Source organism: Microcebus murinus, chromosome 1, assembly GCF_040939455.1.
Source record: "Microcebus murinus isolate Inina chromosome 1, M.murinus_Inina_mat1.0, whole genome shotgun sequence".
NCBI lineage: Eukaryota > Metazoa > Chordata > Mammalia > Primates > Cheirogaleidae > Microcebus > Microcebus murinus.
In genome coordinates this window covers 140,568,893-140,585,513 of record NC_134104.1, presented here as the reverse complement: position 1 = coordinate 140,585,513, position 16,621 = coordinate 140,568,893, and the positions used below count along the sequence as shown (strand labels likewise).

The 16,621-nt window shown below is 47.6% G+C and overlaps 1 protein-coding gene across 1 annotated transcript in view; it reads left to right on the top strand.

Annotated features, from left to right (window-relative positions):
* Positions 1–16,260, top strand: part of GLB1 (galactosidase beta 1) — a 100,051-nt gene extending 83,791 nt beyond the window's left edge. The window contains exon 16 of the mRNA XM_076006008.1: positions 15,676–16,260. Coding sequence (XP_075862123.1) covers positions 15,676–15,915 — 240 coding nt within the window. The 3' untranslated portion in view covers positions 15,916–16,260. The remainder of the gene's footprint in view (positions 1–15,675) is intronic.
* The last annotated feature ends 361 nt before the right edge of the window (positions 16,261–16,621 follow it).

Here is a 16,621-nt window from a genome sequence, read left to right as displayed (position 1 = left end):
AGACTCTGGGAGGACCATGAGAGGTGTCTGGAAGAAAGGTATGAATCCTGGAATTGGGCCATGGAGAGAGGAGATTGTAAGCACTTACGATTGCTGGGAAAGGTCTGATGGAGTAGAACATTGTGTGCAAAAGGAGTGACATTTTCAAGTGTATGATATAATAATAAGAAACATATTGGGTCTTTGTCCTGGTTCTAGACTCCTAGAACCCTTGGAATTTCCTGAGTGGTAGGAGTATCTTTTGTTATAAATTCATTATATGCCCCTTTTGGTCCTCATACCTAATAATCCCAGCGCTTTGGAAGGCTGAAGGTGGGGAAGGATTGCTTGAGGCCAGGAGTTCAAGAGACCAGCCTGGGCAACATAGTGAGACCCTCGTCTCTACAAACAAATGTAAAAAATCCGCCGGGTGTAGTGGCGCATGCCTGTAGTCCCAACTCCTTGGGAGACTGAGGCAGGAAGATCGCTTGAGCCCAGGAGTTGGAGATTGCAGTGAGCTGTAATGATACCACTGCACTCTAGTCTAGGCGACAGAGTGAGTCCCTGTCTCAAAAAAGAAAAACAAACCCTTTTCGATCACACATGAGGTTATGCTAATGAGGTGACTTATGGTGAAGCCCCTAGATACTTTTAAGGTAGGGAATGGTCACCAGAAAGACCAAGTGATTAAAAGGTTGGAACTTACAGTTCCACCAGCTGACTTGGGGAAAGAGAAGAGCTAGAGCAGGCATCTTCAAACTATGGCCCGCGGGCCACATGCAGGTGTTTTTGCCCATTTGTTTTTTTTGCTTCAAAATAAGATATGTGCTGTGTGCATAGGAATTTGTTCATAGTTTTTTTTTAAACTATAGTCTGGCCCTCCAACGGTCTGAGGGACCGTGAACTGGCCCTCTGTTTAAAAAGTTTGAGGACCCCTGAGCTAGAGATTGAGTTCTATAGAAAGTCTTGGACAAGAATCAGAGAGCGTCTGGGTTGGTGAACACATGGAGGTGCTGGAAGGGTGGTTTGCCTGGAGAGGAAACAGAAGCTCCGTGGCAGCCTGTCCCCAAATACCTTGCCCTAAGCATCTCTTTCCAATTTGTATAATAAATCAGTAAAGGTAAGGAAGGCATTTTCCTGAATTTCTGTGAGTCATAGCTAATTATCGAACCTGAGAAAGGGGGTGTGGGAACCTCCAATTTATAGCCGGTTGGTCAGAAGTACAGACGGCCTGAAACTTGGCAACTGGCCTCGGAAGTGGGGGCGGTCTTGTGGGACTCAGCCCTTTCATTTGTGCAATCTGACACTAACTCCGGGCAGACAGTGTCAGAATTGAATTGAATTGTTGGATACCCAGCTGGCGTCCAGAGAATTGGCTGGTGTCAGGGAAAACACCCCAGAAAGGGCGAGGAGGGGAATGACAGAAAATGCAGCTGGAGAGGTGCTTTTGTGGCCTCCTCTACCAAGGAGCGTGGATGTCATCTTGAGGATTTTGTAGAACGAGGGGGAAGTTTTACATAGCGACGTGACGGAATCAGATATGGCAGCAGTGTGTGGCATGTGCCAGAGAGGGGAGGTATCTGATGACGGCCTGTTGAGTGTGTGGGCACTAGAGAGGACATTGCTAGTGGGGAAGACACCATGATTTCAGACAGCGGTGGCAATTAGGAAGAAAGGAAATGGGATAACGTGGCATAAAGTGAGCTGTGGGGGTGAAGAGGTTGCTACTCAATGCGGTGTATTAGATACCTATTGCCGTGTAACAAATTGCCCTAAGACTTACAGCTTAAAACAGCAGTAAACATTTATTATTCTCACAGTTTCTGCGGGTCAGGAATTTGGGACTGGTTTGGCTGGGCGATTCTGGATCCGGGTCTTTCATGCATTTGCAGTCAAGCTGCTGGCCAGGGCCGCACCATCCGAAGGCTCGACTGGGGCTGGAGGGTCCATTTCCAAGGTGGCTCCTCGCATGGCCGTGAGTCAGGGCTGCTGTTGGCAGAAACCCCAGTTCTTCCCACGTGAGCCTCCCCCCAGGCTGCGTGAGTGTCCTCGTGACATGGCAGCTGGCTCTTTCCAGAGGGTGTGACCCAGGAAAGAGAAAGGCAGGCAGAAACTATCCTTTCTTACAGCCTTGTCTTGGAAGTCACACAGTGTCACTTCTGTCACAGTCTCTTGGTTAAAAGAGAGTCATGAAGTCTAGTTCCTGTTCTTGGTGTGGAAATTAGTTTCTGCCTTTTCAAGAGTTGTGGAATTTGTGGGCATATTTCAGAACTACCCCCGCACAGGGTGGTCAAGGGATGCCTCAGGCAGAGGTGACTGCTGAGTGAGACCTGAAGGAGGAGACTGAGTCACCCATGCGAAGAGCCGGAGGAAGAACATTCCAGGATCAGGGAATGATGGGTGCAAAGGCCCAGAGCAAGAAAGATCTGGGGAGGGAAAGGGAAAGCATGGGAGATGAAGAGATGGGGGGAGCCACAACATTAAGGGGTATTAATGAGGACTTCGGCTTCTCTTGGATGTTTAGCAGAGAGTGAGAGAACTGATTGACATTTCCTAGCACTCTGGGAGGCCGAGGTGGGTGGATTGTTTGAGCTCAGGAGTTCGAGACCAGCCTGAGCAAGAGTGAGACCCCCATCTCTACCAAAAATAGAAAAAAAATTAGCCGGGCATGGTGGCGCGTGCCTGTAGTCCCTGCTACTCAGGAGGCTGAGCCAGAAGGATTCCTTGAGCCCAGGGGTTTGAGGTTGCTGTGAGCTAGGCTGATGCCACGTCACTGTAGCCTGGGCAACAGAGTGAGACTCTATTTAAAAAAAAAAAGTCACTTCTCAGTGGGGAATGGATTATATATAGTAGGGCAAGATTGGAAACTGGGATTCCAGGTGGGAAGCTATTGTAGTCTTCCTGCAAGAAATTATGGAGCTGGGTGTTGACTGATGGAAAGAATTGCAAGATTTGTAAAGAAGAGAGAAGGCGATATTTGCTGAAGGATCAGGTGTGGGGTATGAGAAGAAGAGTTTAGGAGGACTCCAAAGTTTTTGACCTAAGTAACTAGAGGGATAAGGTTAGGGTTAGGGTTTCTGGGTAGGGAAGACTGGAGTAAAGCAGGCGGTGGGGTCAGAAGCTCTGTTTGGGGCATGTTGGGTCCCAAGTACTTACTAATTATCTAAGAGGAGTTGTCTTCTCTTGGCCATCAAACAGATGACCATAAAGTCTGGAAACAGCAAAAAAATAAAATTGTATTCAATTCAATGAGATAATGTCATGTGTTTCCAGACTCTATGGCCATTCTAGAGAAGACCTGTTAGTCTTGAATCCAAACATTAGTCTGTACAAATTGGGAGGTGAGTTACAATGCAAGGTAAAGGTATGTGTTCAGTGCTTGTCATGGGAATGCAGAGTGAGGTCCGGTGCTGTTAGGAAAAGGCCCTAACTAGTGAGACTAACTCCTGAGGGGAGGGCCACGGGTAGGGACGACTCTCCTGCTCCCCCCACTCTCCTGAAGCTGTTCTTGCCAAGGCCACCAGCAGCGACATGGTGGTGTGTTCCCCAGGCATTCCTTGGGCGTCATCTTTTTTTTCTTTTTTTTTCATTTCAGCATATTATGGGGTACAAGTGTTAAGGTTACGTATATTGCCCATGCCCCCCCTCCCCCCTTGAGTCAGAGCTTCAAGCGTGTCCATCCCCCAAACGTTGCACATCTCACTCATTGTGTTTGTATATACCCATCCCCTCCTCCCCCCTCCCACATACCTGACACTTGATAGATATTATTCCTATATGTCCACTTAGGTGTTGATCCGTTAATACCAGTTTGCTGGTGAGTACATGTGGTGCTTGTTTTTCCATTCTTGAGATACTTCACTTAGTAGGATGGGTTCCAGCTCTATCCAGGAAAATACAAGAGGTGCTATATCACCATTGTTTCTTAAACCTGAATAGAACTCCATGGTACAAATATACCACATTTTATTAATCCACTCATGTATTGATGGGCACCTGGGTTGTTTCCACAACTTTTGCAATTGTAACTTGTGCTGCTATAAACATTCAAGTGCAGGGGTCTATTTTGTAGAGTGTCATTTGATCTTTTGGGTAGATGCTTAGACGCCATCTTACTTGACCTCTTGGCAACACCTGACGCAGATAACCGCTCCTTCCTCGCCACGCTCTCCTCCTGACGAGCATGACCAAACTCCCCCTGGTTTTCCTTCCCCTTCTTTGTTCCTTCTCAGACTTCTCTTTCAGTTTCTGTTTTGCAACCCTCAGAACGTTGTCCTGGGCCCTCTTCTTGCACTTTCGGGGGGTGTCGTGCTCACGGATGTGCTGGGCATGCCTAGATTTCCGTTTCCCTCTCAGCTCCCAAGAGCACCCCTGCAGCTGCCGCTGTGGGCCTGCCCAGGGGTCTCGTAGGCTCCTCTGGCCTGATGGGTCTAAAACAAAGCTCTTCCTCCTTCTTAACCGCACAAAGCTGCTCTTCTGCTGGAGAAGTGGTCCGGGGAGGAAGAATGAAGCTGGGACTTGAGTGTAGCAGTAGGAACGGGAATGGGGGGAAGGCTCAGCTATGGGAGATACTAATATTTGACGCCATATTTGAGAGCTGACCACAGGCCGGTAACTGTGCTGAGAGCTCACGGTGCACTCTCGCTCGGCCACCCACAGCAGCCCTGAGAGAGGCACAGACATGGCTCTGTGGAGAGGGGGCCCGGCCAGGATTGAGTGGTTGATTAGTGAAAGAGGAACTGACTAGTAGAAGATGATGCTACTATTTTTAAGTTGAGCTTGTAAACATCATTTGCTTTCCTGAAAAGCATCGTGATAAGACACCTTGCAGCCAGGGAGATGTGTCTTGGTTAGCTTTTGCTGCAGAACAAGCCACCTAGAAGGTAGTGGTTTAAAACAATTTATTTATTTATTTATTTATGAATGAATGGATGAATGACAGGATCTCGCTTTGTTGCCCAGGCTAGAGCGAGTGCCGTGGTGTCAGCCTACCTCACAGCAACCTCAAACTCCTGGGCTCAAGCCATCCTACTGCCTCAGCCTCCCAAGTAGCTGGGACTACAGGCATGCGCCACCATGCCCGGCTAATTTTTTCTATATATATATATTAGTTGGCCAATTAATTTCTTTCTATTTATAGTAGAGACAGGGTCTCGCTCTTGCTCAGGCTGGTTTCAAACTCCTGACCTAGAGCAATCCACCTGCCTCAGCCTCCCAGGGTGCTAGGATTACAGGCGTGAGTCACTGCGTCTGGCCTTACAACTATTTATTTAGCTCATGGTTTTGAATATTGGCAGAGTAGGTGGTTCTTCTTCTGGTCCCAGCTGGGCATGACCACCTGGGTGCTAGCCGGCTGTCAACTGGGGCAACAAGAAAGATGGGCCATGTCTCTGTCATTGTCCAGCAAGCTTGTTCACAAGATGACTGGTGGGGTTCAAAGAAAGAATGGAAACGTGTCGGCTTCTTAAGGCCCCACTTAGAACTCACACGTCCCTTCTTCCATATCCTTTGTCCACAAGAAGTCACTAGACAGGCCAGATCAAAGGAATGGAGAAACAGATTCTACCTCTTGATTGAGGGAGCTGCAAAGAATCGTGGCCATTTTTCCAATGTGCCATGGGGATCTACCTGTTTGCCCCTCCTTTTGTTCTAAATTTTAAACTTTTTGTTTTTTGTTTTTTTTTTTGCAATTATGCTTACCTCCTACAAGAGCTGCTATTTCCATCTAATTCACTGCTTCCAGTCACAAGTCCTGTGAACTTGGAAACTAGATAAGCAGAATTCTGTTAACAATTACATACTGATTGCACAACAAAACTCGTTAGAATTGTGTGTAAGTGGGTAAATAGGCTATGAACGAAGGAGAGTCTCCTACAATTTTTAGTTCATGGGCTTTATTAACAGATATTTGCCTGCCAGTTCATAGCTTGTTCCAAGTACGTGAGGGGGCTTGGTGACTGCTGTTACATTAAAATGGTCAAGCCCTTTTGTGGCTGTCGCTGAAGCAGCAGCAGCCAAAAATGAAGTTCAGCCCCTTTGTGACTTCAGACCGAAGCAAGAATGCGAAAGGCATTTCAGTGCACCGTCCCACATTCGCAGGAAGATTGTATCTTCCCTTCTTTCCGAAGAGCTGAGACAGAAGTACAATGTTCCATCCATGCCCATCCGAAAGGATGATGCAGTTCAGGCGGTTCGGGGACACTCTAAGGGCCAGCAAATTGGCAGAGTGGTCCAGGTTTACAGGAAAACATGTGTCATCTACATTGAATGGGTGCAGCAGGAAAAAGCCAGTGGCACGGCCGTCCCCCCTGGGCATTCACCCCAGCAAGGTGGTCACGAGTAGGCTTAAAGTGGACAAAGTCCGCAAAAAGATCCTTGAATGAACAGAGAGCCCAATCTCGCCAGGTAGAAAAGGAAAAGGGCAGGAACAAGGAAGAAACAGTTGAGAAGATGCAGGAGCAAGATAATCTTACGTACCACCTTCACGAAAAACTGCTCAAAGGAAAACAAAACCATGAAAATGGCCGAGTGACGACGGAACTGTTGGGAGCTGAGAAGGAAGAGGGATTTTTATTTGGGATTTGATGAGAAGATGTGATTCATCTTTTAGGATATTATTTCTCGCATTTGATGGCTTTCAGTTCTATTCGGGTCTGTCCTAAAATGCAGAGGAAGCCGTGACGTTATTATATTTAACTTTGTTGCTCCAAGACCACGGAGGAAGCAAAGAACTGTGATTTACAGCGGGGGAAGAGCCCTTTGGGATCCAGAAGGAAGGGGAGAGATCGATTATACTGTGTGCTGCAGTGAGATTTACTTAACATCTTATCTCTAAGCAAGCCCGCTCACTATTTTATGTTTGGTTTGGCTTGGTTTTTAGTTCTCCTCTTTGCCTTTTCTTTTCTTTTTCTTTTCTTTTCTTTTTTTTTTTTTTTGACACAGAGTCTCACTTTGTTGCCCAGGCTAGAGTGAGTGCCGTGGCGTCAGCCTAGCTCACAGCAACCTCAAACTCCTGGGCTCCAGCGATCCTCCTGCCTCAGCCTCCCAAGTAGCTGGGACTACAGGCATGCGCCACCATGCCCGGCTAATTTTTTCTATGTATATTAGTTGACCAATTAATTTCTTTCTATTTTTAGTAGAGACGGGGTCTCGTTCTTGCTCAGGCTGGTTTTGAACTCCTGACCTTGAGCAATCCGCCCGCCTCGGCCCCCCAGAGTGCTAGGATTTACAGGCGTGAGCCACCGCGCCCAGCCTGCCTTTTCTTTTTCCCAAGTTAGCACCGCAGTAATTCATGAGTGGTGTGTAGTGGGAGCCTTACCCTTGGGGGCTGGGTTTTGGCTGTTCCATTTGAAGGCCTGCAAGTGTCCACAGGTCTCCTCTCAGTGTGACAAAGCCAACGTTCAACCCGGGCTTGTTGTCGTTTTTTAAAGGAACTCCTGAAAATTTTTGAAAAATTTTAAACCGTGACTTAAAACAGTATTGAAACTTTTGTTTTAAATTCTTATGAGAAGATTCTAATCATCCAAATAATTTCAAACAGACAGACACACAAATCGATCTCATCAATGAGGAAGTAGGTCGGGCATTTCTGCAAACCTCACACTTATTAAAACTAGTGTTATCGCCTTGATGATAACAGCAGAGGGCTGGGAGTCTGCCAGGGGTCAAGCCATGGTCAGAGAAAGTCAGGCTTTCTCATGGAATCGTTTTAGCTGGGACTGCCCCAGGAAGCCCCAGAAACCACTAGAGCTCACTCTGTTAATGCTTGGTCCCAGTGGGGCTCACTTTATAGAGGACATCCTCTATAAAAGGACAGCCTTTGTTTTTCTATTTCTAATATTTTTATTTGAGGCAGAATTCTTTTCTTATTCATGTTACAAAAAATGTATCTATTTTATTAGTCTTTGAATTATAAAGCTTGTGATTGCTTTGGGGAAAAAAAGAGTTTATTTTGCTGGGAGCAGTGGCTCACACCTGTAATCCTAGCACTCTGGAAGGCCAAGGCAGGAGGATTGCTGAGGCCAGGAGTTCAAGACTAGCCTAAGCAAGAGGGAGACCCTGTCTCTACAAAAAATAGAAAAATTAGCTGGGCATGATGACGTACTCCTGTAGTCCTAGCTACTTGGGAGACTGAGGCAAGAGGATCAACTAAAGCAGGAGGATTGCTCAAGCTCAGGAGTTTGAGGTTGAAATGAGCTATGATGGCGCCACTGTATTCTACCCAGGCAACACAGAGGGACCCTGTCTCAAAAAAAATAATAATAGTAATAAGTGTATCTGTTTTAGGTCAAATTCACCAACATGTGCACACCCCCTACTCCCAGTAATTTCAGCTTAATTTTTTATTTATTTATTTATTTGAGACAGAGTCTCACTTTGTTGCCCAGGCTAGAGTGAGTGCCATGGTGTCAGCCTAGCTCACAGCAACCTCAAACTCCTGGGCTCAAGCAATCCTGCTGCCTCAGCCTCCCAAGTAGCTGGGACGACAGGCATGCGCCACCATGCCCGGCTAATTTTTTCTACATCTATATTAGTTGGCCAATTAATTTCTTTCTATTTATAGTAGAGACAGGGTCTCGCTCTTGCTCAGGCTAGTTTCGAACTCCTGACCTCGAGCAATTCACCCACCTCGGCCTCCCAGAGTGCTAGGATTACAGGTGTGAGCCACCGCGCCTGGCCAGCTTAACTTTTTAAAGAGAAACAAAAAACAGAGTGTATACATTTTTTTAAAAATTGAGTTTTTAAAGTGGTTTTTTCTTTTTATTGGTTCTAATGAAGAAGGGAATACAGATATTTCACTTTCAGTGAACAGTATTCTGTAAAACTCTTAAACTGAAAGCAGAGAAACATGAAGGATTCTTTCACAAGGGCTTCATATCTCATCTTCAGAGAGTCTTTTCTCAGGCCAAGATATTAACGAGTGTGACAGTACTATATAAGTAACAGCGGTAGTAAGTGCTGCCAGGGATGTATTGAATACACTCTGCTGAATGGTGAGAATCTCGCCTCCAACAAGATGGACAAAGCCGTTTCCTGCCTAGAACCTGGGTAATAGCTGGAAGTGGCTGATAAACCAGTCATCCAATGATATGAATTTCAAATAATGACAGTAACTAGAAGAAACAGGAGAGATTACAGGGACAGTGAGTGAGCTAGAAAGGAAAGCCCAGCGTTAAGGAGGAGGAGGTCCTGACCCTGCCTGAGTGGCCAGAGGCTTCAGGTCTGGAGGAACCGTGTTCCGGCACAGGGACCAGCTGCCACTCTGGGGGACAAGTTTGGTGTGAGGACAGGCACCTGTGGTCCCAGCTACCCTGAAGGCTAAGGCGGGAGGATCGTTTGAGGCTGGGAGTTCAAGACAAGCCTGGGCAACATAGTGAGACCCCCATCTCTAAAAAAAAAAAAATAGGAAAGAAGGAAGAGTAGTGGAGAGCAGAGTGAGCAAAGGGAAGCATGGCAGAGACAGGGGGAGAGGAGGAAGGCCTGGGCCATGGCCGAGAGAAGGAAGTTAGAAGCAAGAATGTTGAAAATCATGAGATTGTCACTTTTGCTGCTATGCAGCCTGGGTTCTCTAGTTAATAGAGGAAGTCTAGGCCGAGTATGGTAGCTCACACCTGTAATCCTAGCACTCTGGGAGAATCCCTTGAAGTCAAGAGTTTGAGACCAGCCTGAGCAAGGGTGAGACCCTGTCTCTACAAAAAATAGAAAAATTAGCCAGGCATAGTGTTACTCGCCTGTAGTCCCAGCTACTCGGGAGGCTGAGGCAGGAGGATCGCTGGAGCCCAGGAGTTTGAGGTTGCTGTGAGCTAGGCTGATGCCACGGCACTCACTCTAGCCTGGGCAGTAGAGTGAGACTCTGTCTCAAAAAAAAAAAAAAAAAAAAAAAAAAATTGGGGAAATCTGGAGACCCGTGAGGAGACTGCAGCAGTCTGAGACAGCTCTGATTATGACTTACTTTGGAAGCCAGGCTGAGAGGATGGGGAGAAGTGTCAAGGTTGTGGTCTGAAGATGAAATCACAGGCACGGCACCATACCTCAGCTCTGCAGCCCCGTGTGATAGTGTGATAGCTGTTAGCTACACGTGGCTATATACATTTAAATTTAAATCAGTTAAATGTGAAAATTCAGTGCCTCCTTCACATGTGTTTTTTTGCAGCTACTCTTTATGCTATTGCAAAAGTTGGGCATATGCCTACCTCGTGAAGTAGCAATTCCATTTCTAGCATTCTACTCCGAGAAGAAAGATGTACGTGTGTGTTCCTAATGGCATGTATAAGAATATTCATATCAGCAGTGCTATTTTTATTTTTGTTTGTTTAGATTTTTTTAAAGTGGGAGGAATGAGAAAGGGGGTTCAATTTCGTTGTTTTTTTTTTTTAAGATGAAGTTCACTCTGTCATCCTGAGTAGAATGCAGTGGCATCATCACAGTTGCCCGGGTTAGAGTGCCCTGGTGTCAGCCTAGCTCACAGCAACCTCAAATTCCTAGGCTCAAGCTATCCTCCTGCCTCAGCCTCCCACGTAGCTAGGACTACTGACATGTACCACAATGCCCAGCTAATTTTTCTATTTTTAGTAGAGACAGGGTCTCACTCTTGCTCAGGCTGGTCTTGAACTCTTGAGCTCAAGTGATCCTCCTGCCTTGGCCTCCCAGAGTGCTAGGATTACAGATGTGAGTCACAGCGCCTGGCCAGCAGTGCTATTTTTAATACCCAAAAGGTGGAAACAACCAAAATGCCTGTTTCCAGTAGTAAAAAAGAATAAATAAACATTGGTATATTCATACCATTGAGTACCATACAGCAGGTAAAATCAACAAAGGACTGTTCTATATAATGAGCTAGATATTAAAAACTTTATGATGTATGATTATATATTTCAAAATTGGATAAAATGAATCTTTGGCAAGTAAAATCAGAACAGTGGACATTATTGGAGAGGAGGTGAAAGATGGTGACTTCATGGGGGCAAGAGAGGTATTTCTGGGGCAGCTATGTTATTATTTCTTGATCAGAGTGCTGTTTATACAAGAGTGTTAATTTGTTTGAAAAAATTAATTAAATATTACAATGGCAGACTACATTTTACTATATGCATGTTATGCTTCAGTGTGCCTTGAAAATTTGCCTTAAAAATAATAACACCGGCCAGGCACAGTGGCTCCTGGCTGTAATCCTAGCACTCTGGGAGGCCGAGGTGGGTGGATTGCTCAAGGTCAGGAGTTCGAAACCAGCCTGAGCAAGAGCGAGATCCTGTCTCTACTATAAATAGAAAGTAAATTAATTGGCCAACTAATATATATAGAAAAAATTAGCCGGGCATGGTGGCGCATGCCTGTAGTCCCAGCTACTTGGGAGGCTGAGGCAGCAGGATTGCTTGAGCCCAGGAGTCTGAGGTTGCTGTGAGCTAGGCTGACACCATGGCACTCACTCTAGCCTGGGCAACAAAGCGAGACTTTGTCTCAAAAAAAAAAAAAAAAAAATGATAACACCAGCACGTGCCTGTGGTCCTAGCTACTCAGGAGCCCAAGGTGGGAAAATCTCTTGAGCCCAGGAGTTCGAGGCCAGCCTGGGCAACATAACGAGACTCCATCTCTTAAAAAAGAAATTTCAAAAAAAAAAAAACAACAACAACAAAAGAAAAACCCACTAGAATCTCATGAAATTAAAAACAAATGTACAATAAAGAATCAATAAAATCAAAAGTTGATTCTAGTAAAAAATGAATAAACCTGGGCAAGACTGGGAAGGAAAAAAGATGGCAAAGCTAATCAGTATAAAGGATGAAAAACAAGGAGACATTACTAGAGACCTAAGAGGATATTGTGAATAATTTCATTCCAAAAATTCAAATGAAATGGGAAAATGCCCATAACTAACAAAACTGACGCAAGAAGAAGATGGAAAAATTGAAACAGCCTTGTATCTATTAAAGGAATTGAATCTAAGAGTCAAAAAACAAGACCAAAAAACCTTCCCATTCTCATATAGGAAACTTGAGGCTCGGGTAGTTTCAAATTTTAATTTCTACCATATATAGAAGGAAAAAAATAAAATCAAACCTTTTGCATTTTTTATTTGAAATTTCTTGATGCTTCTGGGTTAGGGTTTGATAGCTCCAGGAACCCTGGCGTGCTCTGTAAGTGTACTTGAAGGAGGCAGTAACTCATTCACCCATCCCCACCCCCTGAGCGGTCACTGGGCCTGCCGTGTCCTAGGCCCTGTGCAGGCTGGTGTGAGACAGGAGGACAGGCACATCCCCGCCTGTTCAGAGAGTATAGTTCATGGGGGAGATGGACACATCACTGTCCACGCAGCAGCTGGGGGGGTGGGGAGAGGACATGGGTAGAGTCTGGATGAGAAGGAAGCATGGGTGAACAGGAAAGAGCTGGGCAAGGCTCTGAACTTCGGGGTTCTGTCAGTCCCGGCTCAGTCTGGGAAGTGGAGCCACTCTGAGTACTCGCCACCAGGACTTGGACCTCACACACGTGCAGGAGGAGCTGGGAAAGCCGAGGCCAAAAGCAGGGGGGCAGAGAATCAGAAATCTGAGAGATGAAGGCGGAGAATCAGAGGCGGAAGCACTCCGCAGCCCTCCTGAAGCACCAGCCCGAGTAGTCCCGGGGAACCTGAGAAGCAGGTCCAGGTCCCCAGGCAGTGCCTTGGGGAACCCGCAGAGAGGTCTTTGGGAACTGCCGCCTCTGCGCCGTTGGTCAGTGTGGCCGGCATTGGGGAGGACGAGCCAGACTGGAACTTGCCGGGACCCTCGGCTCTGTCCGTCCCCGTGTCTAGCCAGCAGTGGATCTTCCCAGGGCAATGGCTGCTGCTCCCATTCACCTTCCCAGGCTCAAGCCAGATCCTCTTTTTTTTTTGAGACAGAGTCTCACTTTGTTGCCCAGGCTAGAGTGAGTGCCGTGGCGTCAGCCTAGCTCACAGCAACCTCAAACTCCTGGCTCAAGCAATCCTCCTGCCTCAGCCTCCCGAGTAGCTGGGACTACAGGCATGCGCCACCATGCCCGGCTAATTTTTTGAATATATATATTAGTTGGCCAATTAATTTCTTTCTATTTATAGTAGAAACGGGGTCTCTCTCTTGCTCAGGCTGGTTTCGAACTCCTGACCTCGAGCAATCTGCCCGCCTCGGCCTCCCAAAGTGCTAGGATTACAGGCGTGAGCCACCTCGCCCGGCCCAGATCCTCTTTTGACAGCCCTGACCCGGAGCCACGCGGCACAGGGCATGCGGGGAGCCCGTTCCCAGCATGCTCGCCGGGTTGACATGCACAGGGTAGCACCCGGGATGTGAGGGACAGTCGCTTGGAACTTTAGGTATGAGAAGGGACAAAACCTCAACTTTGTTCACCTGCTGTTTGGTCAGGGGTTGGCTTGGCCGCTCTCAGGAACGTGACACGAAGCCTGTGTGGCACATGCCATTCCCCGGGTGCTGCTCACAGAGCCCTGTCGCTAATCTACCTCTAAGCCATCTTCTCCCTTGACCACAAAAGTAAAGTGCTACTGTTCTCTAATACTGCAAAAACAAGACACCCGCAGATTTGAAACTGATAAGAACCTGGTAAAGCTGTCATTGTCTATACCTTTCAGGATAGATCGAGATAACGTATCCCATGGTAAAAACAAGAGTGAAATAGTTCTGAGAACTGTGACACTGTCTTCCTTTTTCTAAATGACTTCACCCAACAGACAGGTGGTTTTTAATCACGGACCCCCTTCTTCTGTGGGCATCTGAACGCCACGCTCTTTGCATTGCAGTAGAGTGGGGAGTGCTGCCGCACACGTACGAAGCCCTTCCTGGGTGCCAGCCACTTGGCCATGCACTGCCTCCTTCTTTTGTCATTGTCCCGTTACTGGTATGAAAAATTGAGTTGAGACCTGCCCAAGGTCAGACAGCTGGTAAGTGGCAGGACTAAGATATTTATCTAGGTAGGGAATTCAGAAGAAGCTAGACAAAGGGGGCACATGGAGGCTGAAAAATACCCAAAGGTAAGCAACTGAGTAGCTCTAGGGTGAGCACCTGCAGCCGTGTCGCGGAGCGTGGTGGGGTCAGGGCTCGGCAGGTAATGGCCGTGGCTGGGCTTCCTCCAGGATGGCTCCCAGTAGAACTGGGCCTACCCCTTCGCCCATTCTTTTTTTTTTTTTTTTTTGAGACAGAGTCTCACCTTGTTGCCCAGGCTAGAGTGAGTGCCGTGGCGTCAGCCTAGCTCACAGCAACCTCAAACTCCTGGGCTCAAACGATCCTGCTGCCTCAGCCTCCCGAGTAGCTGGGACTACAGGCATGTGTCGCCATGCCCGGCTAATTTTTTGTATATATATTTTTAGTTGGTCAATTAATTTCTTTCTATTTTTAGTAGAGACAGGGTCTTGCTCAGGCTGGTTTTGAACTCCTGACCTTGAGCAGTCTGCCCGCCTCAGCCTCCCCCTTTACCCATTCTTTCCCCAGCTCCTTCTCGCTTCTTCCTTCCTTCATCTCAGATTTCTTCTACCCTGTATATGTGTGTGATCTCTCCTTTTTGTAACAGAACGTCCCATCTGTTCAGCCAACTGTTGATCCTCTCCTTTGAGCAGGGAGGGTGTGTAGACACATCTGAGCATGGTCTCTATTGTTCAGGAGTTTCTCCTCCACTCGTGTCACAGGAAGCCACTTCCCCTCCTCACAGAAAGTGTCTTTGCAGCATGTGGGGGCACCTCTGCTCCTTAATCAAGCGTGCAGTCCACACCCTCCCTCCGAGGGAGCCTGAGAGCATCCTCGAAGCACAGCGGTGACACAGACACCCGACTGTGTGGGCCCCTTCCCCTCCCTCAGCCCCCATATCCAGCTCGAGCGGTTGTTTTGGGGACGGCGCCTGGAGCCTGTCTGCTCTCAGGCCGCAGCCCTGGTGTGCCCAGTGCCCCGGTTCACTGGGTGTATAGCGTGGTCAAGACCTGCCTCTAGGCTGGGTGCGCTGGCTCACGCCTGAAATCCCAGCACCCTGGGAGGCCAAGGCGGGAGGATTGCTTGAGCTCAGGAGTTCGAGACCAGCCTGAGCAAGAGCAAGACCCCCGTCTCTACTAAAAAATAGAAAAAATTAGCCAGGCGTGGTGGAGCATGTCTATAGTCCCAGCTACTCAGGAGGCTGAGGCAGGAGGATCACTGGAGCCCAGGAGTTTGAGGTTGCTGTGAGCTAGGCTGACGCCACGGCACTCCACCCAGGGCAATAGAGTGAGACTCTTTCTCGAAAGAGACCTGCCTCTAGGAGGCGAGAACAAAGAAGGAAAACTCCTCTGCTGGAGGCAGCATTTCAGCAATTCTGTGTACAGAGAAGGCAGGGAGAGAGGCTGGCGTATGGAGACAGGCAGCCCCTGGGACCCAGGACGAGGTTCAGAAACCCGGCCACATTGTTCTCCAGTTCTGACATCTGTGGCCACTGAAGCCAGTCAGAGGGACCAAACCTGTATTTCCCTGATGCAGGAGTGGGCGTTTGGGACAACTGGTTGTTTGTTATTGCTCCACCCACCGTCTGTCTGACTTGGCCGGTCACCTCAGCAGGATGCTGGAGCCACGACCGGGGTGGCCTCCTCCCCACCCACACCTGCACGGAGGCATTTCTTGCTCGTGCCACTGCTGCCCCCTGCGTCATGGCTGCCATGTCCTCAGGGCTGTGGGTGCATCTGGGATTGATGGTTGTCTCTCTCTCTCTCTGTCTCTCCAGGGTCAGGTGTGGATTAATGGCTTCAACCTTGGCCGCTATTGGCCAGCACGGGGCCCCCAGGTGACCTTGTTCGTGCCACGACACATCCTGAGAACCTCAGCCCCAAACACCGTCATAGTGCTGGAACTGGAGAACGCGCCCTGCGCCGACAGTGACCCCACAGCGTGTGCCGTGGAGTTCGTGGACAGGCCGGTTATCAGCGGAGCTCTGAACCGCAGTCGTCCTTCCAAGCTTGGCTAGTCAAGACTCATGGCTGGGCCGTGCGTGGTGACGACAGCCAGTGATTTGGGGGTTCGGCCCTCCACATACCTCACGGACCCGCCCTGTTGTGGCAGCGTTCACTGGAGAGTTAGATTGGAAAATGAATGCATAGTGTGCATTTTCACCCGAGGATTCCCTGCAGCCCTGCAATGCCTTGTCCCTGTCCTCGGGGGCCACCTCGGGTGTGTCAGGGAGCTGACAGCACAGTAGTGCCCACACGTATCTGCAGAGTTGGAATCTTTACAGGTGTTCTTGATTTTTTTTTTTTTTTTGCTTGGAAGAATCATGTTGTCTTTTTCTTAAATAAAATTTGTATTCAAATGATGATGTCAGTGTTTTTAATGTTGAGCAGGTATTGAATTGCATGATCTGACTTAAATCATAACTAGATTTGAGTGGGCCAAATAAGCCACTTCACTAGCTTAAAATTCAAAGGGGTGGAAAATAGTCTTGGTTTGATCTAGTGGACTGCTGTTTTTCTGATCCTTATTTGACTTGCTTTTGAATTTCTGTGATACCTACTAGGTAGCTCATAAATACAGCTAAAAATAATCATGAAAACAATCTAAATGATCCACATTTGCACAGTGTACCTAGTATGGTACATCTGTACAGTAGAATGGTATTTTAGCCATTAAAATGGTGATACAGATGTATATTGATTTATATGAAGATACTTTCATAT